The sequence below is a fragment of the Tachysurus vachellii genome, chromosome 8 (genome assembly GCF_030014155.1).
Source record: "Tachysurus vachellii isolate PV-2020 chromosome 8, HZAU_Pvac_v1, whole genome shotgun sequence".
Lineage (NCBI taxonomy): Eukaryota > Metazoa > Chordata > Actinopteri > Siluriformes > Bagridae > Tachysurus > Tachysurus vachellii.
Window position 1 is genome coordinate 21063059 of NC_083467.1, and position 26911 is coordinate 21089969.

The 26911-nt window shown below is 38.4% G+C and overlaps 1 protein-coding gene across 1 annotated transcript in view; it reads left to right on the forward strand.

Moving 5' to 3' along the window:
* Positions 1-3849: 3849 nt before the first annotated feature.
* The window catches only part of trpm2 (transient receptor potential cation channel, subfamily M, member 2), a 37753-nt gene continuing 14691 nt past the window's right edge, over positions 3850-26911 (forward strand). Inside the window, exons 1-20 of the mRNA XM_060877197.1 lie at positions 3850-3912; positions 6275-6402; positions 6657-6825; positions 6956-7136; positions 7786-7952; positions 11011-11191; positions 11352-11413; positions 11504-11704; positions 12253-12355; positions 15560-15672; positions 16006-16323; positions 16643-16774; positions 19652-19784; positions 21246-21391; positions 21509-21621; positions 23073-23162; positions 23598-23826; positions 25620-25738; positions 25844-25982; positions 26214-26385. Coding sequence (XP_060733180.1) covers positions 3850-3912; positions 6275-6402; positions 6657-6825; positions 6956-7136; positions 7786-7952; positions 11011-11191; positions 11352-11413; positions 11504-11704; positions 12253-12355; positions 15560-15672; positions 16006-16323; positions 16643-16774; positions 19652-19784; positions 21246-21391; positions 21509-21621; positions 23073-23162; positions 23598-23826; positions 25620-25738; positions 25844-25982; positions 26214-26385 — 2959 coding nt within the window. The remainder of the gene's footprint in view (positions 3913-6274; positions 6403-6656; positions 6826-6955; positions 7137-7785; positions 7953-11010; positions 11192-11351; positions 11414-11503; positions 11705-12252; positions 12356-15559; positions 15673-16005; positions 16324-16642; positions 16775-19651; positions 19785-21245; positions 21392-21508; positions 21622-23072; positions 23163-23597; positions 23827-25619; positions 25739-25843; positions 25983-26213; positions 26386-26911) is intronic.

Sequence of the window (26911 nt, forward strand, 5' to 3'; positions counted from 1 at the left end):
AATTGTTTGACTCCATGTCCAAATCCAGTACATCTTAATAATTTAAGCTTGCTAACACTTTTTTGACCATGTCCTAGCTGTAATCCAAGTGGGTTCAGGAGCGGAAGGAAATGCCTTTGAGATACCAGGCCGATGCCCACTATCAAGACTTCCGCGGTCCAGGCTGGCACAAAAGTTCCTCTGTGTTAGCATAGCCAGCACTCAGGCCAAAGCAGCTCTTATTTCTGTATGGCTCAGGCTTTCTTTAGTCACTTAAACCCACAGGTGCTGTGAGGCGATGTCTGCATGCATGTTTCTGGCCCTTTGCATTCCCAAGGAGCCATTTGATACAGGGGGAATTAAAGCATCCGGCTGCCTCACGCTGCGCTGTGTATAAGTCATTTCTTAGTCAGGAGACCTGAGGTGAAGCTGCATAATGAATTTCCTTTCCAGATGTCTATGAAAAGCTTAGTTTCTTTTAATGTCCTTTTATGTCTTTGTCTCCTACATCCCTAGTGAATCATTAGTTTCACCTGATTGAGAAATTCTTTGAAATAAAAAATACAAGACAGACATCAAAATAGTTGTGTAGTTAAACAGAGTTCTAGCTCATGACTGATATTTTTTTACCAATTAAATGTTGTGAAACATTGATTAAAGAAGTTAATTTATCAAATACATTATAACAGATATTAAAAGTCCTTATTGACCATAAGCACCGTTTATATTCATGTTTTTAACAAAATATTAGTAGTTTTCACATTTTGTTTATTCTGTATAAAAATTCATAGCAGAAATTATACAGAGGTCTTGTGCACAAGTGAGAGACAGACACATCAGTATGTAATGCTCAGGTTGCACCAGAGGTAAATCACTATAGATTTGCAGTTTTAGGTCTAAAACATGGGTAGCTGGAGACATGAGGATGATTAAATCTGCAGCAACTGGACACAAACACTTCCCACGTGAACCTTGAGAGCTGTATGTATGTTTATCAAGTTTATCCCTCAGGCAGACTTTTATATCCAGAAAACTCTGTGGGTTCTAATTACTCCAAATAAAACTTTTCTGTATCACAACAACTAAAAGTGTGAATATATTTTGCACTTGGTGTCTGCCATAGAGATGGAGCCAATCCCTGGAACACTATCCCTGGAACACTAAGGTGCCATGCACACAAATTCACATGTAGGGGTGATTTATTCTAGCCAGTCATGTGGCATGTTTTAGGACGAGCAGAAAGGAAAAAGCAGAGAGACTTAAGTAAACACACAGACACAAGGAGACACTCCACATACTTAGACAGTAACTTGAGCTCAGCATCAGGGCTTGCCTTGAGCTGTGAGATGCAAATACTTCTTGCTACACAAATCTATCTAAATATATCCAAATATAAAGCTGAAAAATTTCAGAGCTGTATTATAATTCTGTTTGGATTTCTCTGAATTGTATTGAGAGTAATTAGTTGGGGTGAGGGTGGTGGTGGTCGGGGGTAAATATTTAACTTATTATGTTTTAAATTCAATTTAATTCAAATTTATTTGTGTGGCACTTTTAACAATAGACATTGTCTCAAAGCCAATTTACAGAACATTAGAAATAGACTACAAAAAGTTTATTATACAAGGATGAATATTATACAAAAGTTAAGGATTAATATTAGACTTATATTTATTAGACTTATAGTTTGTGTTTATCCCCAATGAACAAGCCTGAGGTGACTGTGATGAGGAAAAACTCCCTTAGATGGAAGAGAAAGAAACCTTGAGAGGAACCAGACTCAAAAGGAAACCTCATCTTCATTTGGGTGACACTGGAGGGTGTGATTATAAATATACAGTCCAGCAATTGTGTATTGATGAGGAGGTTGTTGTCCTCAAAGACCACATGGAGTTAGCGTCTCCTCTTAGAATGACTGAATACTTCATGACACAGAATCTAACTGGAGCTGGTAAATCTCTAGATGCCTCAGGATCCTCTGAGTCGGCCTCATCTCAATGAGAGTCCAAAATCTTCATGACACGGAACACAAATGGAGCTGGTACAATCTCTGGATGCCCCGGGCTGGGTAGAAAAAGAGAAGCAGTGGAGATGAATTAACATAGTTGCTGTTCATAATATTAGCAAGCACCAGATGATAATGTGCATTTGGTCAGATGTACTAGAGCACAAGATTATGGGATGTATTTTGTGTACACCTGTTTAAAGAGATATGTCTTTAATCTACATTTAAACTGGGAAAGTGTGTCTGAGCCCCGAACACTATAAGGAAGGCTATCCAAAGTCTGGGAGCTAAATACAAAAACACTCTCCCACCTTTAGTAGACTTTGATATTTAGAGTTACTTAAAGAAATTATCCAGAGAAACTTAGATGATCTCATTTTTTCATACAACTGATTATTAAGGGCCTTGCTCAGGGGCCCAACAGTGCCAGCTTGCTGGGCCTGGGATTGAACTCACAACCTCCCAATTGGTAGCCCAACACCTTAACCACTAGGCTAAGGTATATCACACAATATTCTGGGAGCTGCGAGAGGTCCTGAGTTTTGTGGTTTGTAGGATTGTATCACGTTAGAAGACTTAGATACATAGGAGCTGTGTATAGATGATAAAATTGTATATAGATGACCAGTGTATAGATGATAAAATTGGGGTATTATGTACAGAAGAGATAAAACCTTGAATTGTATCATAAACAATCAAATTTGGCATTTTATCTATGAGCAACAGAAACAAACAAAAAAATTTTTTTTTATATTTAAGTGTGTGATTTTCGAATAGTCCAGCAGGTGGCAGCAGATCTTCACCTCTCCTACTCTGTCATCTTGAACTATGTTTCAAATCTGAGAAATGGTGAGAAATGGTGAGAAATGTCCTGAGTTTAAAAATCAGCAGTGTCATCTAGTTTATATTAAACATGCTGGAAAGGTGGAGTGCAGTTGCAGGTAAATATTCACTTTACTAACAAACTCAAGAAGAGAGTCAAGATCAGCAGGTAGAATTAAACACATGAGACAGACAATGGTCAGGGGATTAGGAAACAACAGACAAGGCAAAGAAGTGGGCAATGTGAGAACAGAAACTAGGGTGAAACTGTGAAATCAGAACCACAACAAAAGGCTCGGTGATGTGAACTGAGCAAATACTTTACAGTGATTCAACTAAAAGAAAGTTATTTTAAACAGGTTGTGTGTGTGTGTCTGTGTGTGTGTGTGTGTGTGTGTGTGTGTGTGTGTGTGTGTGTGTGAGTGTGTGTGAGTGTGTGCGTGCGTGCGTTCGTGCGTGCGTGTGTGTGTGTGTGTGTGTGTGGTTCACATCACTGAGCCTTTTGTTGTGGTTCTGATTCTGCAATGACAGATATTATACATAAGTAATAAATAAAGATGAATAAATAGACTTTCCAGAAGCAAAAGGCAAACAGATCGTCACTAAGTAAATATGCCATGTGCATGATTATTTTACACAAGATCAGATAAGACAACACTTTCTCTCTGTGAATTCAATACTGTGTCAGTCAAAGCACAGAGCATAACTTTTATACCCAAGATCTATTCATTTACTCTTTTAAGTGCTTTCGGCACACTGGCATGTTCAATTGAATAGTTTGAGGACTTCTTCATGATTTGCTGATTCACTGAAAACTTAATACCCGGTTTAGGCGTCACTCAGCAACCATCACTACGACTACTGATTTAAGTCTAAAAGACAAGCAAACACCTTTAGAAGCCTTAGACACAGTTAAGGTCTGACGCTAAAACCTACGCTAAAGCTGCTAATCATGCTACTCAGGTTACTTTTTAAAACAAAAAGAAATAAATTAATGAAATAAGAAATTTCTAATGAATTCAGATCAGAAAGCACTCGAGGCGATGGAGATCAAAGAAGGCAACGCTCCTAAAACCCTTTCACATATTTTTGTAGGTGGAAACAAGGTAAGATAGAAAAAAAATAATAATAAAACTTTTTTTTTTTATTTAGTTATGACATTAAAGATTCTTTTCCATCCGGATAATGAGAGGCTTCAGGGGCTGAATTGTCTGAATTGACTGTCTAGGAAAAATGTATGTCACAAATGTCTCCAGTGCTGCATCTGAAACATTGCTCAATCAATGTAACCGTGGATGGTGCTGGAAATCTATAGATATGATGCATCATGACATGTTTAGAGCCAAAGCTAATGGGAGGAGGTGAGACGCTCGGAGCTGCACTGATGCTGCTATTTAGTACTGCTGTGCTCATTGTGGTCTTGTATTTTGATAGATCAATGTTCAGGTGAACAGCATCCTGACTCCACAGCAGGACAAAGGATCAGAAGTGATGTTCAGTAAGTAGACTTTTACAGTATTTTAATGGAACAATAAAAAAATGTCTTGCATGTAACTAGACTGTAAAGAGGAAGTCATACACCTCTGGATGACAGCAGAGAGTAAGATTTTAATTTTAACCCTATTAACCAGTACATCGCAGACAGAATAGAAATCAACTTATAAGACGTGTTCAGTGATTGAAAACAAATAAATTATTTTAGTGCCGCAAGTGTAAAATTATTCAGGAGTCCATTGGCTTTCAGTGTGAGACGTTTTTAACTCTGTTGGGAAACGAACAAGCACTCAAGCAGTCAGAGAGCCGTTAAACATGACTGTGGAGTGTAATATTCATTCATTCATTCATTCATTCATTCATTCATTCATACATTTTCTACCGCTTATCCGAACTACCTCAGGTCACGGGGAGCCTGTGCCTATCTCAGGCGTCATCTGGCATCAAGGCAGGATGGAGTGTAATATATCAAAGAAATTCAATGCTGAACATAAACATCAAGACAGATGGAATTACATTTTTTGAGCAAAAAAATAGTTGATAACATATAGTACTTTGTTCATGAATAAGAAATGCAAATAATTACAAGTTTGATTGTGGTCTGATTACAATTGTGTTGAATATACAGAATGTACATTATTGTATAAATCTCAATTAGAGCATTTGATGTGAATTAAATTCCCTGGGGCATCAAGGTGAGAGAATTTATAGCTGCTTGTATGTGATAAATAAAATCATCCCTGGAAGAGCTGGGAAGAGTCCTTTTTATTTTAGATGGAATTTTCCAGATATATATTTATTTATTTATTTTCCTTTTTATAAATCTTGCATGTGACTTTGATTACATTAAATGTCATATTCTATGCATCTTTCACAGCCATATTTTGTGCAAATATCCTAACAGACATGCCCAGAAGAGAGAGTGAAATACATTCTATTATGGGGGAAAGCCTACAGTTTGGGAAAATAGAAATTACCACTCTGGCGTCACAGGTAAACAAGGTGAGGCAATCATTTTTTATTATAATCTGTTTTTGAATACTTAATAATATATGATGTTGAATTTGTATATGTATTTGTATTTGTATATTTGTATACTTAATAATATATGATGGGGGGTCACGGTGGCTTAGTGGTTAGCATGTTCGCCTCACACCTCCAGGGTCGGGGTTCGATTCCCGCCTCCACCTTGTGTGTGTGGAGTTTGCATGTTCTCCCCGTGCCTCGGGGGTTTCCTCCGGGTACTCCGGTTTCTTCCCCCGGTCCAAAGACATGCATGGTAGGTTGATTGGCATCTCTGGAAAATTTTCCCTAGTGTGTGATTGTGTGAGTGAATGAGAGTGTGTGTGTCTGCCCTGTGATGGGTTGGCACTCCGTCCAGGGTGTATCCTGCCTTGATGCCCGATGACGCCTGAGATAGGCACAGGCTCCCCGTGACCCGAGGTAGTTCGGATAAGCGGTAGATGATGAATGAATGAATGAATGAATAATATATGATGATGAATTTTTATTTTTCATAAAATTTTACACAATCTTGACACAGAATCTTTTTTTGTTTTTTAGTCTTTGCATCCTCAAAAACCAAGCCAAAAACATTAAGCTAGCATTAATGAAAATGGATTATAAATCTTCTTGTATAGTGAAATGTGAGAGCCCAATTCAACCAACTTAAGTGCTTTCTCCATTTGGAAATTTATATTTAAGTGACACATGAGACATTAATGGAGCTTTCTCGTCCTGATCTGCATCTTTCTCAGCAGCATCCTAGCTGCTCTCATGTCTCATTGTAGTGACGTCATCAGTGTTTTGACTGAAGGACACAAGCTCCATGCGCTAGCTCCACCGCACACAATCCACCGCACACACTCCACTGCACACACTCCACTGCAGTGTGTCTTTTATTTTTGTTCACTCTGGCGTGTGTGTTAATGTGCTTGTGACTGTGTGAGTATGTCGAAGGAAGAGAGAGTGAAAGCTCTAGCTGTGTGTGTGGCTAAAAGCAGATATCTGTCTCTGTTTTCCTCCCAGCGCTGCACTTTCTCCTCCTGGATTAAAAACAACATCAAGAAAAAAGAGTGCTGCTTCTATGTAGAATGTGACAGGTATACATCAGCCAATATGCATCCTTATTCTGACCTTTCATGTTCTGCTGAGTCAGGCTGGTCCAGTCTATTTAGAGGAATATGTATTATTAGGGGCTAGGTATATTACTGCTGTGTGTGTACTGTTTGATTAAATATTTCTGTCACTATTCATGCAATCATATTCATTCCTTTTCCATTGAAATTTTTGACTGTTGTGATAGTAGGTTAGTGTCTGACTATGAACATGTGTTTCGGTGGGTTTTTGCAATCAGGGAGGGGATCTGTGAATGTGGTTATCCAAAGACCAAACACCACGATGACGCTATCAAGCCAGAGGACTACGTAGGACAGCAGCATGACAAACTTAAGCACATAAAAGAGTTTCCTACTGATGCCTTTGGAGACATTAGTTTTGGGGGACTCGGGTCGAAAACAGGCAAGGTAAATTGGAGGGAAATGTTTTTTTCTGTGATGGTTTGTTTGTCGGCTCCTTTGTGTACCGTTGAAACATTAGAATGTGATCTTTAATATGTTTGTTTGTATGTTCTTCCACACGTTCCTGTGGGACCAGTATATCCGACTGTCCTCCGATACGCCTGTTGAGAAGCTGTACCAATTTATGATCGAGTACTGGAAGCTCCGGCCCCCTAACTTGTTAATATCAGTGACAGGAGGAGCCAAAAATTTCCACATGAAGACTGACTTGAAGAACAAGTTCCGTAGAGGACTAATTAAAGTGGCCCAAACCACAGGTAAACACCCTTACACTGTAATAGCACTGCTTTAGACGAATAGAAGAGGAGATGATGGGGTTTTAGTAGTAGTAGTAATAGTAGTAGTAGTATCCACTATTCTCCTAAGCAAGTATGGGTGAATTGCTTGCTCCACTCAAAATTAAATCTCTTCAAATGTCTCCTCATGAAGAAATTTCCTTACTACTTTTGCCTTTGTCTTACTTATTAGGGTTCTAGACACACGTTTCTGTAAAGCTGCTTTGGGTAATAAATCATTATGCCAAATTGTTCAGCCGGTTCAGCTTATAATTGAGAAGAAACATTATGATAAAGCAGTATTACAGGAAGACAAATGTAGATTTTGATCTATATTGAACAAAAAAGAGGTGACAGTTTCAATGAAAAACTTCCTGAGAGGACATGAAGAGGAAAAATGTAGAAGATCCAGACTCATAGGTGAACACACCCTCTTCTGAATAACACCCAACCGTGGGGTTCTAATGTAAATCAACTACAGATTTTACAGCTGTATACTGTCAAAGGGTATGTTTTAGTGTTTGGCATGAGCATACTGTGAGAGATGAAAATGAGTTCTGGATTTAGCACAGGGCAGTTTTTTTATTAAAGCAGCAGTTACACCAAAGCAGTTCAATTCCTTCTGTTACAGGTGCGTGGATCCTGAGTGGCGGAACACATGCAGGTGTGATGAAACATGTTGGGCGAGCAGTACGGGACTATAATCTAAGCAGTAATGCTGCAGGGGGCCAGATTGTGGCTATCGGAGTGGCCACATGGGGGGTCATCCACAACCGGCAGGATCTGGTTCACCCAAATGTGAATATCTTTTCAAATCATTTGACGAGATTCTTGAATTCAGAGTAAATTAATATAGTGGTGCAGCAGTTATTGAGCTAGATCCTGAACTAGATCCTGAGTTCAACTAACTGTCTGTAGGGAGGATGATGCTCTTATCATAGCAGGTCATGTGACAGGGTCTTAAATCATCTCCAGTGATGCCTCGAGATACGAGTACTTTGACATAAGAAGTTTTTGAGATACGAGTTGTGATTCGACCAAATTTTTGTCTTAATATACAAGCAATTTTTTGAGATACGAGCATCCGAGCCGAACAAAGATCCCCAACAACCACGTGTGCTCTGTTTCCCCACCTCAGCTTCCCGCGTCTCACTCGGTTAAAGCCGCCTTTAAGCCGCCTTCACAATGCACACGACAAACGACCGCCGAAAAACCGGAAGTCGCAAGGTCGCTGCATGAGGTGCCGACCATCTGCGGATCCGTAATTTTCGGATCCGCATCTGATATGCCGACCGGATGTGATGTATTCTAATGTTGTCCTATCAGGTTCGTGTGCGCGAGGTGATAAGAATTATTGAAAAGTATTAATATTAACTTTAGTCATTTTTAAACTTTACAAAAAACAATCTTTTTGTTTTAAATACATTGTTATTGATAAAAAAAAAGTAATAAATTATTAATATTTATATTGTATTATTTTTAATGTTGCGTCTGTTTCCTGAAAAAATATTCACGGTCTTTCAGGATTTATTGTTGCATTGATCGTTTGTATTTACTCCTTCATTAATTAATTTCTTCATTCACCATGATAAATGGAGGGAGAATACAGGCTCTTGCTTTTACTCTCCTTTACTGGAGACGCCAAAGAAAACATTGTAAATCAGTGTGTATAAAACACCACCTGACTCGGAGAAAAAGTCTCGGCGAGTATCACCGTTTAGTGCAAGAGTTGCGCCTTAATGGAGAAGATTTTTGTCACGATCATCTAGTAATGGGTTTTCCGAGACCGCGAGAATGAACTTATCTCCCATGTTGACGTTTACACGATCACATTGCATATTCCGTGCGACTGTCACTAGGGGGCGAAATCCGACAGTCGTGTACGTTTGTCGTGTGCAGTGTGAAGGCGGCTTTACTGCACACGACAAACGACGGCCAATAAACAGGAAGTCATTCATTTCCTATGGAGAGTCGCAAAGGCGCTGCGTGAGGTGCCGACCATCTGCGGATCCGTGATTTTCGGATCCGTTTTGAGTGTTGGATCCGTTAAAAAATTTAACTTGTGCGACTACACCGCATCTGATATGCTGACCGGACAGGTTTTTATTAAAACAACCGGCAGATGTTAGTGAGGAATGAGTGACAAATAAGGCAAAAACAAGTGAAGAGAAAAGCGATGAAGAAAATAAAGCAAAATTAATGTAAAGAAAACAGAAATTGTAGCAATTAAGTTCAGTTAAGTTAAGAGAATTTCAGTTCTGTCAGGGCCACTTTGTCAAAAGAGAATTTATTAGATGATACGCATACAGTTAGTGTTGGCGGTATGGTTCTGTTCTGGACAAAAATCCACGCGCTCGTCCATGCGCATGCGTGGTCAGAGCGCGGAGAGCAGCGACTAGAAAATAGAATAAACCCATCGTATAACAGAACCACTAATCATGCATAGTATTAGATATGCTCGCTTACGCGTTTTTGAAAAGTAATAAATGAATGAATGGATAAATAACTAATTAAATAATTAGAGAGAGAGAGAGAAAAATATGTGGAGATTTATGACGTAAACTGGTACAAGGAACACAGGTTCCGGCATGGTGGAGTCGGGGTTGGGGGAGGGAGTTTAGATCACGGCAGCAGTGAAGCGCTAAAGCGGCTCTATGAATGGGAATTAATATTTTCGGGTAATATGGATGTCGTAACCGGATTGGTGCGCGTCGTGGACAGCTGATGCAATGCTTGATTTAAGTTCGTTAATTTTAGTGAAGTTTAGTTAAGTTCCATTTAAGTGTAAAGTAGCATTAAGAGTGTACAGTAGCGAGTAAGTGAACGAAAGCGAAATTGTATGTACGAGAAAAAATTCCCCCTGCTTAATCCTCCCTCAACTTCCGTGCGCATTTTCCGTAAAGTAAAACCAGTTTATTTTTTTAACATTCTCTTTTATTACTGTATGTTTTTATACAATATTTGTCATTTATATATACAGGTACTGTACATTTTTCATATTCAAAACACATAAACAAAACAACTGGAGTGGAATTTTGTGAGCTGGAACGGATTAATGGGATTTCAATTCATTTAAACGGGGAAAATTGTTTTGAAATACGAGCAATTTGAGATACGAGCAAGGTCACGGAACGAATTAAACTCGTATCTCGAGGCATCACTGTATTTTGGTTTAGATTTTTTTTCGCAACACAATCATTTTTTGCCATATTTCTTCTCTCTGGTAACTGAAAGGTCAAATGACCAGAACATCCATCCATCCAGTTTCTGTACCTGTGTATCAGGGTACAAGGCAGGAGACACTTACAGACATTTACACACCCATAAACACACACTATGGACATTTAGCTATGCCCAGCAGTCTACTGAAGGAAACTGAAGTACCTGGAGGAAAACTTTGAAACACAGGGAGAACATGCAAACTCCATGCACTCAGAGCAGAGGCAGGAATAGAACCTCCATTCATGTATTTGAAAAGCAAACATGCTAACTACTAAGCGCTTAGTATTATGCTTAGCACTCATTCTGGTATGGAAGCTACATGGTAACATTAAATATGAGGCAGAAATACACCCTGGAGGAGACACCAGTCAATTTCATGATGCAGTGCAGACACACATTTACACTCATTCACACCAAGGAGGCAATTTAGAGCAACTATACCACATGTCATGTTTTTGGGAACTATGGGCACACAAGAGAACATGAAGGAAGCCCACACAATGTTGAAAATCCAAAACTCCACACAGACAGTAACTCAAGCTCAATAAAGCCCTGGTTTGTGCATGTACTACCCAAAATTGTGTGTCTATTCGTCTTTCTATCTGTTTGTCTTTCCATCTATTGCATTTTTTAGGGTCGATTCCCTGCTTATTACTTTCTGGATGAGCATGGACAAGGCCGCTTATCCTGCCTAGATTCTAATCACTCACACTTCCTGCTGGTGGATGATGGAACATCTGGCAAGTATGGTGCAGAGATTGATCTTCGTGGGTGTCTGGAGAAACTGATCTCAGAGCAGCCTCTAGAAAATCCAGGTAAGTGTTCAGATTTGCTATGGAGAGTGACAAAAACTCCACTCTCTTCTGCATTAAATTTCTTGGTACTTTGTAAAAAGGTTACAGTCTTTAAATACTCTATATAGTATTGTTAATGTAGTTCTACCTACTGTAATGTACTGATAATCATCCTTACCAGAGAGTGAACTGAAGATTCCAGTCGTATGTGTGGTACTAGATGGTGGACCTGGAACCCTAAATGTAAGATTAATTTCATGTTTTCATTTTAAACCAACTGTTTAGAAGGCCTACTGTCCATTTTTCTCTGAGGCCATGTATCATTTTCCACAGACAATCTACAACGCTATGATGAACGGCACTCCATGTGTTGTTCTGGAAGGTTCTGGACGCTTGGCTGATGTCATTGCCAACTTGGCTGGCCTACCTGTGTCTAAGATCACAATAGCACACATCCAACGACTGATGAAGAGGTTTTTTGCAGAAGATTATGAAAATTTTTCTGAATTGAATATCATTGAGTGGACCAAAAAGGTAGGAACAAGGGCCAAGACAGTAAAGTACAAAATACACTGCAGTTTTTGAGGTCTTCTGTGGAAAATAATATAATCCTGAGCTATTATTTACCATAAAAATATTGATATTTCAAGTTAAGATAGTGGTACAGATTAAAAAGTATAGCTTTTTTAAGATTTATATTTATTATTATACAATTTAGCTCAGTTTCAGTTTTGTGTTGATTTTATAAATGGACATGTGGAAATGTAATTATTATTGATTTTGTTTAATGTACATGTGTACATGAACCTTAATGTTAAAAATTAAAATGAATTTCCTGTTCAAACACTATTAGCTTAATCTGTTTTCCAATGATTATTGGACATTTATTTTTGGAATATATTGATGGAACGAATCCAATCAAGAGTCAAAAAAACAAGGAGCTATTTTGAAGTATAACAAAACTAACCAATGATTTTTAATAAGCTGTTTATGTTGTCAAATGTATTTACACTTTATAAAAAAGCAATAGCACCAAATTAATTTTTGTCGTCTCACCTAAGATATTACTATATTTTGCACAGATTCAGGACATCATCCAGATCCCGCAGCTGTTGACAGTGTTCCGCATTGACGAGGAGAAAAACAATGATGTAGACGTAGCCATTCTCCAAGCTTTTCTAAAAGGTGCAATTCAATCCACTTTCCACATCAGTATCCATCTTTCCCTTCATTATCTGGAAATACTCAGAGATTAATACTCAGAGGAATTCATAATTGTAAAGAATACAATGCCCTAATGGAAATTCGGCCAGCAAAGTCAGGTTCAGCTTTTTACTTCCATTAGTGGCTATGGATTAAACAAAGTCTGCCATGTCTAGTCTTCCACTGGGTCGCTGAAGAGCTTATTCATATTACATGAAATGATTAAACCTCATACTTTAAACTCCCAGGTCTTGCTGATAGATAGCACCTAACCTTCACCAGACTCTCATAATAGTGACTGAGTAATGCTTTAACATAATTATTCATTCATTCATTCATTCATTCATTCATCTTCTACCGCTTATCCGAACTACCTCGGGTCACGCGGAGCCTGTGCCTATCTCAGGCGTCATCAGGCATCAAGGCAGGATATACCCTGGACGGAGTGCCAACCCATCGCAGGGCACACACACACACTCTCATTCACTCACGCAATCACACACTAGGGACAATTTTCCAGAAATGCCAATCAACCTACCATGCATGTCTTTGGACCGGGGGAGGAAACCGGAGTACCCGGAGGAAACCCCCGAGGCACGGGGAGAACATGCAAACTCCACACACACAAGGTGGAGGCGGGAATCGAACCCCGACCCTGGAGGTGTGAGGCGAACGTGCTAACCACTAAGCCACCGTGCCCCCCTTTAACATAATTAGTTGCACATAAAGATTAACAAAGTGATGTTGTGTGATGTACAATGGGGGGATTGTTTTTTTTTTTTACTTTTTTAAAATTTCCATTGTTAAAATTTTCATTGTTAAAATTTCCATTGTTAAAATTTTATTGAATTAATAGTATATATATACAGTGCTCAGCATAAATGCGTACACCCCCTTTTTATCAAGATTTTTTATCAAATTATCAGTGAATATGAGAACAATTTGCTGCATTTTTACAAAAACAGTTTTATTAAACATTTAATTTTTAATAACATAACAGTGTGTTCACCTAACCAACAATTTAAAAGTAATACATTTAATTCAAATGAGGTGTTTGAAAGCCTGATTACCCCTACAACAAATTTAACTAAATCTAAATATTTTGTATGGGCTCCTTGATTTTGAAGAACACCAATTTCTTTAGACATTGAATGAACAAGTTGATGACATACAGCTACATCTATCTTTTTCCATTCTTATATGTTTATGGACGTATATGTTTATGGAAGTACGTTTATGGACTCGTTCAACTCCTGGATGCTTGATGGAGAATCTTGTCTTTTCAGAATCCTTCACAAGTGTTCTATTGGGTTAATATCTGGTGACATGCTTGGCCACTGAAGCCATTTTATCCTGTTCTTCTTCAGAAATGAACCATTGATCTTAGATGTATGTTTTGGGTCATTATCCTATTGACCAGGGGCATTGAGTGATGGTAACATCTCTTTCAGTATTCCTTCTATGAAATGCAACGCCCCGACACCTGCAGCACTCATGCAACCCCACATAAAAACGCTGCCACCCCCCATGCTGTACTGCTGATGCTATGCATTTTTCATTATACTCTTCACCCTTGCGACGCTATACAGTTTGGAAACCATCAGAGCCAAAAACATTAATCTTTGTTAATCATTATTAATCATTAATCTCATCACTTCAAAGTATAGAGTCCGAGTAATCTTAACATGATCCGTAGCAATCTGTCCTCTGCAAATGATAAAAAATGCAGCTGCCCGGCTTGTTTTCAACCTGCCAAAGTACCACATACCACCCCGCTGCTGCGATCCCTCCACTGGCTTCCGGTAGCTGCACGCATCAGATTCAAAACACTGATGCTGGCCTACAAAGCCAAAAATGGGCCAGCTCCCTCTTACCTCAAAGCCCTCATCACTCCTCGCACTGCACCCCGCACCCTCCGATCTACCAGCACTGCTCGACTGGTTCCACCATCTCTCAGGGTAAGAGGCAAGTATACTACAAGACTCTTCTCTGTACTGGCACCAAGGTGGTGGAACGAACTTCCCCTAGAGGTCCGGACAGCTGAGTCACTGGATATTTTCAAGCAGCGGTTGAAGACCTACTTATTCAGGAAACACTTCAACTAGCACTTCTTTCCTTATCTTTCGCATTTAAAAAAAAAAAAAAAAACACACCTTTGACACTTTTTCATTGTAACTTTGAACAAATGTTTTAAACTCATGGTATCTTAAGTATGTAACTTAGTGAGCCAGCATTAATGTATTCAATGTTAGAGATTTAAGCACTTATGTACGTCGCTCTGGATAAGGGCGTCTGCCAAATGCTGTAAATGTAAATGTAAATGTAAAACATGAGTGATGGCAAATTCTAGACGGGCTTTTTTGTGCATGGGCTTCAGCAGTGACTTCCTTGATGGACGACAGCCATGCATGCCACTCCTCTGCAGTGTACGTCGTATGGTGTCATGGGAAACACTCACACCGGTTTGACTTTCTCATGATTTAGCCAACTGTGCAGAACTTGCATGGCAAATTTCTTCAACTTTTTTTATTCCGAAACGCTCTCGACAGAGTGTTAACTTGCGGGGACGGCCTGGACGTCTCAGGGAGCTTCCCACAAGTCCATCCTTTTTAAATATTTAGATTAATTTTGCGACAGTATTCAAGCTTATTACTAATGCTTTAGTAATTTTCTTAGAACCTTGACCTTTTTTGTTCAATGAAATTATTTCACTTCTCAGTTCTTGTGACATTTCTTTTCCGTGTGCTGCCATTCGTTTAGCATTATATGGGAGTGGATTTTCTCTATTAAATACCACTCATAATTGTCAATTATTCTTGTGCCAGGTGTGTTTGTTGATTGATTAAACTCATCTGATGATGAATTCCTGTTAATTACAAATTTATTGTATGCTTTCCCCTAACACAGTCATTGAGTTGTACTCATTTTGCACCATGATCTTAGAATAGTTCCAATTTTGCCTTTGGTACTGACTAATCTCATTCAAAACAAATGAACCATATTTGCACAAATATGTTTGAACCCACAGAAACCCACAGCCAGTTTTAATTTTAAAGCAAAGATGGAGGTTTTTCTGAGAAATCTGTCGGGTGTACGCATTTATGCTGAGCACTATATATATACTTTTTTTTTTTCATTGGTAACTGTTGAACAACAGTAGAAGAAAACTTAGTTTTATCTCCACAGCCCCTCGGTGCAGTGACAGTTTGAACAGAGAGAGACAGCTGCAGCTGGCTGTGGCCTGGAACCGAGTGGATATTGCAGAGAGCGAGATCTTCACTGAAGAAAGTAAATGGAAGGTTTGTTGAATATTTATACATATTGAATTCTCCACTCTGATTAGTCAAAACTCTTGATTAATTTGTTATAACAGCAGCTCTGTCATTATTGTGAGCTGTGCAGACGTCACTTTTTAACTACTTTTTTTGGACAAAAACCCCACCTGGATTATTTGTTTGTTTATTACATTTTAATAGGAAGGAACATCATATAGAATAATACACAACAAATTCTATCATTTATCACTCTCTTTCTTCGATTGGATTCTGTTTCTTTGTTTCGAATGAAACAAATTTAGATTTTAAACAGATATTTAGGTAACTACAGTATTTCCTGTGCTACTTTCCCCTCAGTCTTGTGATCTGCACCAGGCCATGTTCTCTGCCTTGGTGGGCCATAAAGCTGAGTTTGTGCGCCTGCTGCTGGAGAATGGGCTATGCCTCCCTCAATTCCTCAAACATGAAGAGACACTGTGTGACCTGTATAAGCATCTTCCCAGCTGTCTGTTTTTGCGCAAAGTGGCCAAACGAGCACAGGGAAGCAAGAGGATTTCCCTGAGCCATGTGGCTGCTGAAGTACGGCGCCTGCTGGGCAGTTTCACTCAACCGCTTTACAATCCAGCTCAACTCCTTCATAAAGTAGAGATATCTAGTGAGGATAAGGAACATACAGTAAGTAATAATGAGGCCAAAGGGCCTTATATCTCTCATTATATACCACTGAAGTTATATTGTTGTAAATATACAGAATAAGTACTTACTATACAAGTAATACTGTACTGTTCCTACTAAATAATATGCTTTAATCCAATATGCTTTAATGCTTTATGCTATCTATAACTGACTAAAACATTTTATAGGCTGGCATCTAACAACATCTAACATACAGTATCTATGTTTCAGATGAGAATTCAGTAATGTGCATGTTCAAGCAAAGAAAATCACTGAAATCCATACTCGAAAAAAATCACACTTTCTTTTGGATTTACAGATCAAATCTGAAAGAGATGTTAGAGAGCCGTACTGCTGCTCGGAGAAGACAATCCCAGATACAGGCAGAGATCTCTTCCTTTGGAGTGTACTGCAGAATCAGAAAGACCTGGCACAGATCACTTGGGAGCAGGTTCTAATATTTTCTAGATTTTAATATATTGGAAAAATATTACAGTCAAATGTCACATACTGAGAGTGACAGTCACGCATTTCTGTCTTTTGTCACGCTCTCCCGCCACACATCGTATTTCTCATGCAGAAAAGCTTTTTGACTATTTATCATATATTTAATATGCTACAGTGCCCAAAATGTATCTGTCCGCACCGCTGTCTCTATGGAACCGGGCAGGAATCAAGCGCGTCTCAATTCTTAGTCGAGACTGACACTTATCAGCCAATCAAAAAAAAGAGGCTACACAAAAGCCAATCAGAAAATAGTACTATCTGGGTATTTAACGCAACAACCAATGGAAAAAAAAAAACATATTCATTAGAGAGGGTATTTTCAAGGGTCGGTTTGAACAAAACCTCAACACGAAACAGCTTGTCTCTAGACGGGACATTGTCCTCAGTCATGACCCTAAAAATGGCTGTGCTTGATCGGAACTGTTTTAAATGGGAGCAACATTACAAATGATAAAGGAGTCCAAAAAGGCACTTACAATAAACACTACCACTTGGCTGCTGGGTGGTTGTAGATGTCACGCATGCCTGTCTTCAAAACTTGAGAGCCATGAAATTAATATAGGGTTCTTTAAGCAATAAATTTGCTGAACAACAAAATTAGTAATAAATTTAATAATATAATAAATGTAATTATGCTGCATTCTTTTGAAATACTGCCAGTGACTTGATAAGTAGAACTGCTAAATGCTAGCTAAGTTATTTTACACTGTGGTAGAGTCTGAAGTTAGATCTTACATTCCTCTGTGTCTCTAGTACAAGAAAATATAACAGGACCCCTGTCTGTTCACTGCTTAATGCTGCCAGCCACATCTCCCTTTTGCCTGCTAACATGCAGTTAATTTTCCAACAAGCCACAGTAGAATTAGCCTGAACCTCTTTGGATCAATGCCCATACCAGGAAGAATCTGCTAGAGTATTGACAACGTGTGACACTCTTGTGACTCTCCTGGCTCAGATAACTTCAAAGTTGTACCAATGCTAACATTACAAGCACAGCATCAGTCATAGGTCCTGATTCTGACATCATACCTGGTTAGGCCATAAATCTTTTGAGTTTGAGTTTCAACACCAGCTGGCTGGCACAGATGTTGATGGTGCCAGCAGCACTGATACTCTTGAAACAACTGGATTTAAGGGAATTTCAGAGATGGGTCATCGACCTGCAGCTAAAGCCCAGATACAATTAAAAAATTATGCATTTTTATTTCAGGGAAACGACCACAAGCCCTGAACCACTGGAGAAACATGTAGTCTCCATAATTTAGAAAGATGTTCATCATGGATTTACATTTACATTTATGGCATTTGGCAGACGCCATTATTTAGAGACATACAAAAGTGCAAAAGTGAATAAGGAGCAGTGTCGTGCCAGAGAGTGAAATTGAAACACAGCTACTCACTAGGATTAAGGGCAGCCCAGCTGGTTCTTCCTACAGTACACATACTGACCCCAACACATTTTGATTTGCTAATACTGATAGTACAGCGTTTAAATCACAAAACAAGCCCAGAGTCAATCCTGGGTTCAGACAAAAGTACGAGTCCAAGTCTGCTAACTACTGATTAACCCTTTTGCTGATCCCTGTCAAAAAAAAAAACAAATATAAGCCCTTCAATTGTTGCAACAGGAATGGAAATAAGCAGAAAGCTAAGCTGCAAAAACTTCATAGAAAGCCTGGCCTGACAGCAGTAACTAATACTGTATGCTACAGGTTAGAATTGTACCTAACTTGTTAAGTCATAAATCAGCTGAACTATCTCACAGCTCAAAATTTGGCCAGGAATTGGTCGTCTGAGACAAATTTTGAAAATCCTAAAAGAGTTCTAGAATCCTAGGGTAAAATCTGTAGTCTTTGATCGCTGGGTTGAAATGGTCACTGACAGCTGAGTAATGGCCATTGCGATCCGTTTTTTCTCTGATGAAGTCCTTCGTCAGAAGGTTTCAGACACTTACTTGCAGTGTGACATCTCCTACGACGAGCGTTAATCCAAAAACCAATAGGAGCTCTGAACCGGGTGACGCACTTAGCGCGACAAATTAAAACCACCTCAGGAAAGATGTGGAAACGAGTCAGGTTTACAGCACAGCATGAATAAAAACTAAAAACGTTATAGGTGGTTTCGTTTGCTGCTACCTGCCATCTTAGCAAGAGAATGCGTGTCTGAACGTGTCACTGATTGATGACGTAAAACCCCAGACATTTCTTCTTGCGTGTGTCCGATTTTGACGCATCTTGTCTGTCGTACAATCTGAAATGATGACAAGGGACATGGGGATCATGTTCAAAAAGTCTGAACAAGCAACAATCCCGAAGGATTATGAAAACAGCACGGTGTGAGCCCAGCTTCAGACATTTAAAAAATCATTAGACATCATTCACCCTAACCCTTACCCTGACAAAATACACATAATGGCTGCAACCCCAGACACAGAATTTCTAGGGGTGTGATCAGTGTCTATAGAGGCAGATCATTTTTCGAACAAATGCATCTCTAATTATGGCTGTTATGGGTATCTTATTAAGACCCAGTAGCCACTGCACCAGCATTTGAGTAATACAACCAACATTCTTCATTGTGACATAAGCTTTGAGAACCAACATGTCAGCTTAATTATTTTTGAGTGCATGGGAATTCATGCATAGATTTATCCCCTTGTATCACCAGTAAAGCTACAAAAATTCTACAGGCAGCACTCCATGCATTGAGACATGATAAAGCAGGACCTTTTATGAACAAGATGAGGGCTATTGCCCACCAAGGAAACACATAGCTAAGCCGTTTTTAATAGTGGTGTTTGTGTGTGTGTGTGTGTGTGCAGTGCAATGATTGTATTACTGCTGCTCTGGCTGCCAGTAAAATACTGAAGAAGCTTGCTCAGGAAGGAGGAGATAATGGGGATGATGCTGGATCGATGAAGGAGCTTGCAGATCACTACGAGAAACAAGCAATCGGTATAGTGATGTATACACACTTCAGCATTTTTCATTTAACAATTCCGTAATTTCTGCCAACTTTCATGAAAATGAGAAAAAGCATACAGATAATAACTCATCATTTATCATTTTGTCATTTATTTATTTAATTTTTTTTTTATCATTTTAAAATTAAACATACTGCAGCAGTACAGTTTATTTTTATTTATAGTGCCAAACATTTTCTCAATAATTAATATTTGCCTTAACCTTAAGCTCCATGGTTACATAAGCAGACTGAGATGGCCAATATAAAATATGACTTTGAATATTCGGATAGATATGTATGCTGCGATTCATTATCTTCATATCTTAGTGATGCTAATTCCTAAAGCTGAGTATTTTCCTGGCAAAAGCGACCAAGCAAAAATGGAAAAATGTAAAAATCAAACACGTCTGGTTGAAATGAGCAAATAAGAGCATGCACAAACACAATAACCTAAGATTCTTACTGACATGCAGGTGAGGATAGTTAGGACATTTACCTGATTATGACCAAATGACTGGATATACTGTATATGGGTGGACATAACAACTATGAAATATAAAGCTAAAATATCTATATGGCCTACTAGTGGCTGGCTGTATACATTTTATTAATCCTGTCCATTTCCTTGTTAGTGATTGGACCACAAGGCAAACTTTTTATTTCAAGTTCTACCTAAGTTACAAATTATTTCAGAAATACTATGGTCAATTTTCATTCAGAATCGTAACCATCAGTTTCATTTCATCTTGATAGTCTATCCAGTATTTTTCTTTACTATTAAAATGTTTGACAGATTTAGACTTGACAGTCCAGTCTAATAAACATACACACACTCTCAAAATGTACCTGATGCTCTTGATACTGTTGAAGTAATGCCATGTCTTGCTCTGGTGCAATCTGAGAATCTAACAAACAGTCAGAATGTAGTTCTTTGCAGTTTTTTTATGTCTAAGCTGATTGACTTTATAACTACCCAAGTAACATAAGTCAATAAAGTGATAGTATAGCTAGTACTGTATAAATTTCATAATAATTAATAACCTTGGCTAAGACTTTAGCTCGGTAATGTAAGCCGGATACTCTGTTTAAAATCTACTGTATATACTTGTGTAAATTATTCAATGAAAATGTAGCATTTAAATAATAATAATGCTGTACTTGCTATTTATAGCAAGAATGTTTGACATGCCATGTTATTCAGGTAATAACAGGTAATACAGTAGCATCTATGCTACTGGCATGAAGCAGGGGAGTGTTGGGGAGCACTGAACCAAATTCAGTCAAGAAGGCAACATTTAATTCAACTTAAAACAAAAAATGGCAAATGGTGCCATGTTGTTCACTCACATATACAATTGTTGTTATGCCCTTAAAACATTATAAAAAAAAATAGGAACCTTAAACGTCTCTTACTCAGCTTCAGTGAAATATATTTTTGGTTTTCATCGCAGGTGTGTTCAGTGAATGCCATCGCTATGATGAGCAGCGAGCACAGAAACTGCTGACGCGTGTCTCTCCATCATGGGGTAGAACAACCAGTCTTTGTCTTGCTCTCGATGCCCATGACAGAAGCTTCGTAGCTCACTCTGGGGTCCAGGTAAACACAGTGTGCATGGCATAATAAACTCAGCAAAAAATATTCTGTATTGAAAGTATTGCATTTGGAATAGATTATATTAGATATAATGTGGTTAAAACAATTCTGTTTTCTCAGGCTTTGCTAACTCAGATCTGGTGTGGTGAGTTATCTGTGGAAAACCCACAATGGAAGCTGATCCTCAGCATGTTTTTCTTTCCTCTTATCTACACCGGATTTCTGGTCTTTAGGTAACACCAAAGTGCAGCGCATTCTATGAACTAATATTTCTATGAACTTTTTTATTTGGGGCTTGTAAATGATCACAAAAAAAATAGGCAAAAGTTTGTATTCCCATAGTATTGAATAATAATAAAAAATAAATAAATAAATAAAAATGCATTTTATTACAAATACTCAGAAGGTTTCATAATATTTAAAAATATTAACTTTAAAATAACTTTAAATTATAAAGTTAATTTTAAATAGATTTCTTGTCTTTTTTTAAAAAATAAAATTTATAAAGTGTATGCAAATTAATTCTTTGTAATTATATGCTGTTCATTGTACATATATACTATAGACACCTGACCATTATACTCATTTGTGCTTGCTAAACATTCATTCATTCATTCATTCATTCATTCATTCATCTTCTACCGCTTATCCGAACTACCTCGGGTCACGGGGAGCCTGTGCCTATCTCAGGCGTCATTGGGCATCAAGGCAGGATACACCCTGGACGGAGTGCCAACCCATCGCAGGGCACACACACACTCTCATTCACTCACACAATCACACACTAGGGACAATTTTTCCAGAGATGCCAATCAACCTACCATGCATGTCTTTGGACCGGGGGAGGAAACCGGAGTACCCGGAGGAAACCGAGAACATGCAAACTCCACACACACAAGGCGGAGGCGGGAATCGAACCCCGACCCTGGAGGTGTGAGGCGAACGTGCTAACCACTAAGCCACCGTGCCCCCCGCTAAACATTCAATTCCACCTTTATTCCTCTTTTGATGTTATAATAACTTCTACTCTTCATTAAGGCATTCTGCTTGATTTAAGAGTGTGGATGTGGGCATTTGTTCATTCAGCCACAAGAGCGTTATTTAGGTCAGACACTGATGGGTATCAGTATGGGGTGCAGTCAGCATTCCAATTCATTTTAGAGGTGTTCAGTGGGGTTGAGGGCAGGGAACTTAGGTGCAGGAAACTTCAGGAAAGCTCGTTATAGCATAAAAGACATAAAAGACCTTGTGTGACAACAGTTTGGCAAAGAACTACATATGAGTGTGATGGTCATGTACCCAAATTGTTTTGGCCATATAGTGTATAATAGTTGCATGTTGTACTGCATATAATTTACAGTAGCTGAATGCTGATGAATAGGTAGTTATAATAATGTAAATTGTTAAACTGCATATTGCATGTAGAACACTGTAAGATTAATACTAACATTCTCATTCATAGTGAACTGATCTAAATGAATTGCATATGCAAAGATCAGCCACAAGGAAGCAGTGTTTCTTTTAACATTGTGGATCAATATTGACATTTATAAGAAACATGTACTATAGTGGCTAGGAAACAGGGTCAGGTAGATTCACTAATGGAATAAATATTATCAAGCATCCTTTACGATTACATAAATATAATGATGAAGTTGGATGTGTGTCTGTGTCCCCCTTTTAGGCGTGATGAGATCATCCGCAGGGAAGCAGAGAGAAATGAAGAGGAGAAGCTGGTTATGGATTCAGAGGATTGGAATAAACCTGACTTTCGGTAACATAGTGTCTTAGTATCTTAAATTATAGTGTAGTCTTCAAGTAGTTTGAAAACATTCAATCTATATCTATAGGTCTAATTAATACATTACATGGCATTGGTTTTATTTTAAGATGGCAAATGTTATTTGTTTTAAAAATGTGTGCTAGTTTTGGTATTTTCTAATATTATCAAAGACTATAAAACAAATTAATTATTTGCTTTCTGTCTTAATGTTATAATCAGTTTTGTTGCTTGAAATTTCAGGGTTAAGTATTACAGTCTGGAGTCATGGGATTTTGTTTTTCTTTTCAACATTTAAAAATATATACCAAAGTATTACTTTTCAGTTAGTGAGCCAGATTAAAACAGCACAGAGATATATGGTGATTACTGAAGATACTGAAAAAGCTTGAATATGCCACAGTTTTATCCTTTCTCCATCTACAGTAGTAACCACCAGTCTGACACGAGCTCTGTGGATCCACTAAACTGCTGGACAAGATTAGCGGGTCTGTACTCCTGTCCTCAGGTGAAATTCTACTGGAACATCTTGGCTTACTTTGGATTCCTGTTTCTGTTTGCTCTGGTGTTGATAACAGACTTCCAGCCTACGCCATCTTGGAAGGAATTGCTCTTGTATGTCTGGCTCACCTCACTCATGTTTGAAGAGATCAGACAGGTAAGAAAGACACAGTGAATTAAATCAAATGATGTATATACATGTTTATTTATTATCTGGTTTTCAGAATTTTTAACCTTAATATTATTATTTGCTTTTCTTCCACATAATAATAATAATAATAATAATAATAATAATAATAATAATAATAATAATAATAATAATAATAATAATAATGACAATTGTGAACTATTAGGATTACTGCACAATATCTAGGCAGTCATGGAAATGATGTACACTGCTGCTTGAATTAAACAACCAGTGATCACTGTTAGCATTAAGACTACACAAAAAATTACACAACATTGATCTTTACAACTTCACAAAATGAGCTCCTTGAAGGCATGGTTTGCTAAGGTTGGAGTGTCCAGCATAGAGCCATGACTGAAAAACTGTTGAACACTTTTGAGATGAACTGGAACACAGACTAAACCCTGGACATCATTACCTGTCCTCACACAGGCTTTTGTGAATGAAAGAACACAAACCCTCACAGCCATGCTCCAATATCTAGTAGAAAGCCTCCCCAGAAGTTTAATATAACAGCAAAAGGGGACTAAATTTACATGTCTGGCATTTAGTAGACACCCTTATCAGGAGTGACTTACATTTTGCTCAGGGGCTCAGCAGCGGCACCTTGGTGGACCTGGGATTTGAACTTTGAATCAGTAGTCCAACACCTTAACCACTAGTCTACCATATCCCATAGCTGAGATAAATAAATATTAATTAGTATGTTCATTAAACAAAAAGTGCACTGGTCAGCTGAACCATACCATACTTTCAGCCATACAGTTTAGCTGCAATAACACATGATAACATACTTGTTTTACAGACATTCCCCAACATTAAAGGTGCCCTTTAATTGACAAGAGTTAACTGCTTGTAAAATTAAAAGGAATAAAACTTTTTTAAGGAGGGCTTCTATAGCACAATAATCAATTTTAGGTTTTCAACAGTAACTCTGCTTTAGGTCTGCCGCCATTCTAGTTTCATGTCTTAATTATTTACTGGCATATGAGGACCTTCCCCAAAACTGTTGCCACAAAGTAGGAAGCAAAGAATACACCAGAATACAGTGTGTTAAACACCAAGACAATGCCCCATGCACCAAGTGAAATCCATAAAGACAGGGTTTGCCAAGATTGATGTCTAAGAACCAAAATGGCCTGTGCAGAGTCCCTAAACCCAACTGAACACTTGTACTCCTCACTTGACATCCCCGCTCAACCTTCTGTGCGCTTATGGCTAAATGATGCTGATTTGGTACTAAATTGTCTGTTCTGTTAAATCACGCCAGTATCTTTTAGAAGAGCCATTGGTTGCACTGGTGGCCTATTTTAGTATATTTGTTGCGGCAAAGCAAGTAATGTCGGTATGTGTAGGTGTCACATTCTCACAGAGAGCATCGCAGCAAGACCCAGACGCGGGATACATTGCAACACATTTTTTGACGAGAGACACAAAAATAAAATATACATGTGTGGGAAACATAAAAAGGTGTGGGAAAAGACATGTGACTACCACAACCAGAATTTCTGCCAGCACCCCCTCTGGTGGCCTGGCAGAGAATTGTCCCACAAGTTCCTCACAGTAGGACTACTGGTCAAGTCAATTTAAATATTATTTATAAAGCACATGTAAAGACAATGTTTGAGTTGTAAGTGCTGTACATAATATCATATAACATCACATTAAATAACATGAAGGTGGATGAATGAATGTATACATGAATATTTATGGAGGTTTAAGCTTTTTTTTTCTCCCTTGTTCTCATGTGTCCTTCTGCTTAGCTCTTTTATGATTTTGATGGGTTTACACTTTGGAAGAAAGCGAAAATGTATATTAAAGACTCATGGAACATTTTGGACATGTTGTCAATATTGCTTTTCATCACCGGCCTGGCTTGCAGGTTAGATACTTAACAGACACAAAAAGCAATTACATAATCATGTAGATGTTTTATATATCAGCTCACAGCCTGAAGTTAAGATGGGACCTTTTATCTCCTCTCCAGGCTCCAGGCTTCGAGTACAGTGTTCTATGTGGGGAAAATCATCCTCTGCATTGACTTCATCATATTCAGTTTGCGCCTGATGGCTATCTTCACCATCAGCAAGACCTTAGGGCCTAAGATTATCATTGTCAGGAGAATGGTGAGAATAACATAACATTCAGTGTGAGTTTATTCATATACTGCTTTTATTGTCCCAAAGCAGCTTTACAGGAATCCAGATGCAACAGTGGTAATGACTCCATGAAGTGTGTTCATCTGCTTTTCATACAAAAAGAGCATTTACTTCTAACCTAAAATAAAACCTATGTATACTAATACATGGTAAGGTGAATGATTTATTCTTTATTCGCCTGTCTTTATCTCTCTGTAGATGATGGATTTGTTCTTCTTCATGTTCCTGCTCAGTATCTGGGTGGTTTCATACGGAGTGGCAACACAGAGCATCCTGATTGAGAATGAGGATCGATTTAACTGGATTATGCGTGGTGCTGTCTATGAGCCCTACCTCATCATATTTGGGACTTTGCCTGACAATGTGGACAGTAAGTAAAAAGATTTCAGAAGAGTTGTTACAGAAGCAGTTAGGAATCATTGACAAATTGAGAATCTTCACCAGTTAACACATACTACATTTTTCAAATTAAAGGTGGGGTGTACGATGTTTGAAAGCCAATGTTGACATTTGAAATCACCAAAACAAACACGCCCCTAACCCAAATGGGTCCCACCCCTGTATTAATAGCTCCGCCCATACATACATACGCAACCCAGGCAACTAATGGAAAGAAATCTGTCTTTATCATAGCTGAAGGGAAGAACAATATGATTGCAGATAAACAAACAAACAAAAATGACACACAAACATGATCATGCAAAGGACGACATATATTAGTTCTGTGAAACAAAGCAAAACCAACGTTACTCACCTATCAAGAAGGAAAAAAGCAACCTCTGCGTCATATCGCAGGCCTTCCCGCTCCTTCAGTACTCTCCAGCGCTGGAAAGCTGGTCTTATATTAACACGGGTCCTGCTTCTTGCCTTATCATAAGACTTTTTTCGCTTTTCGT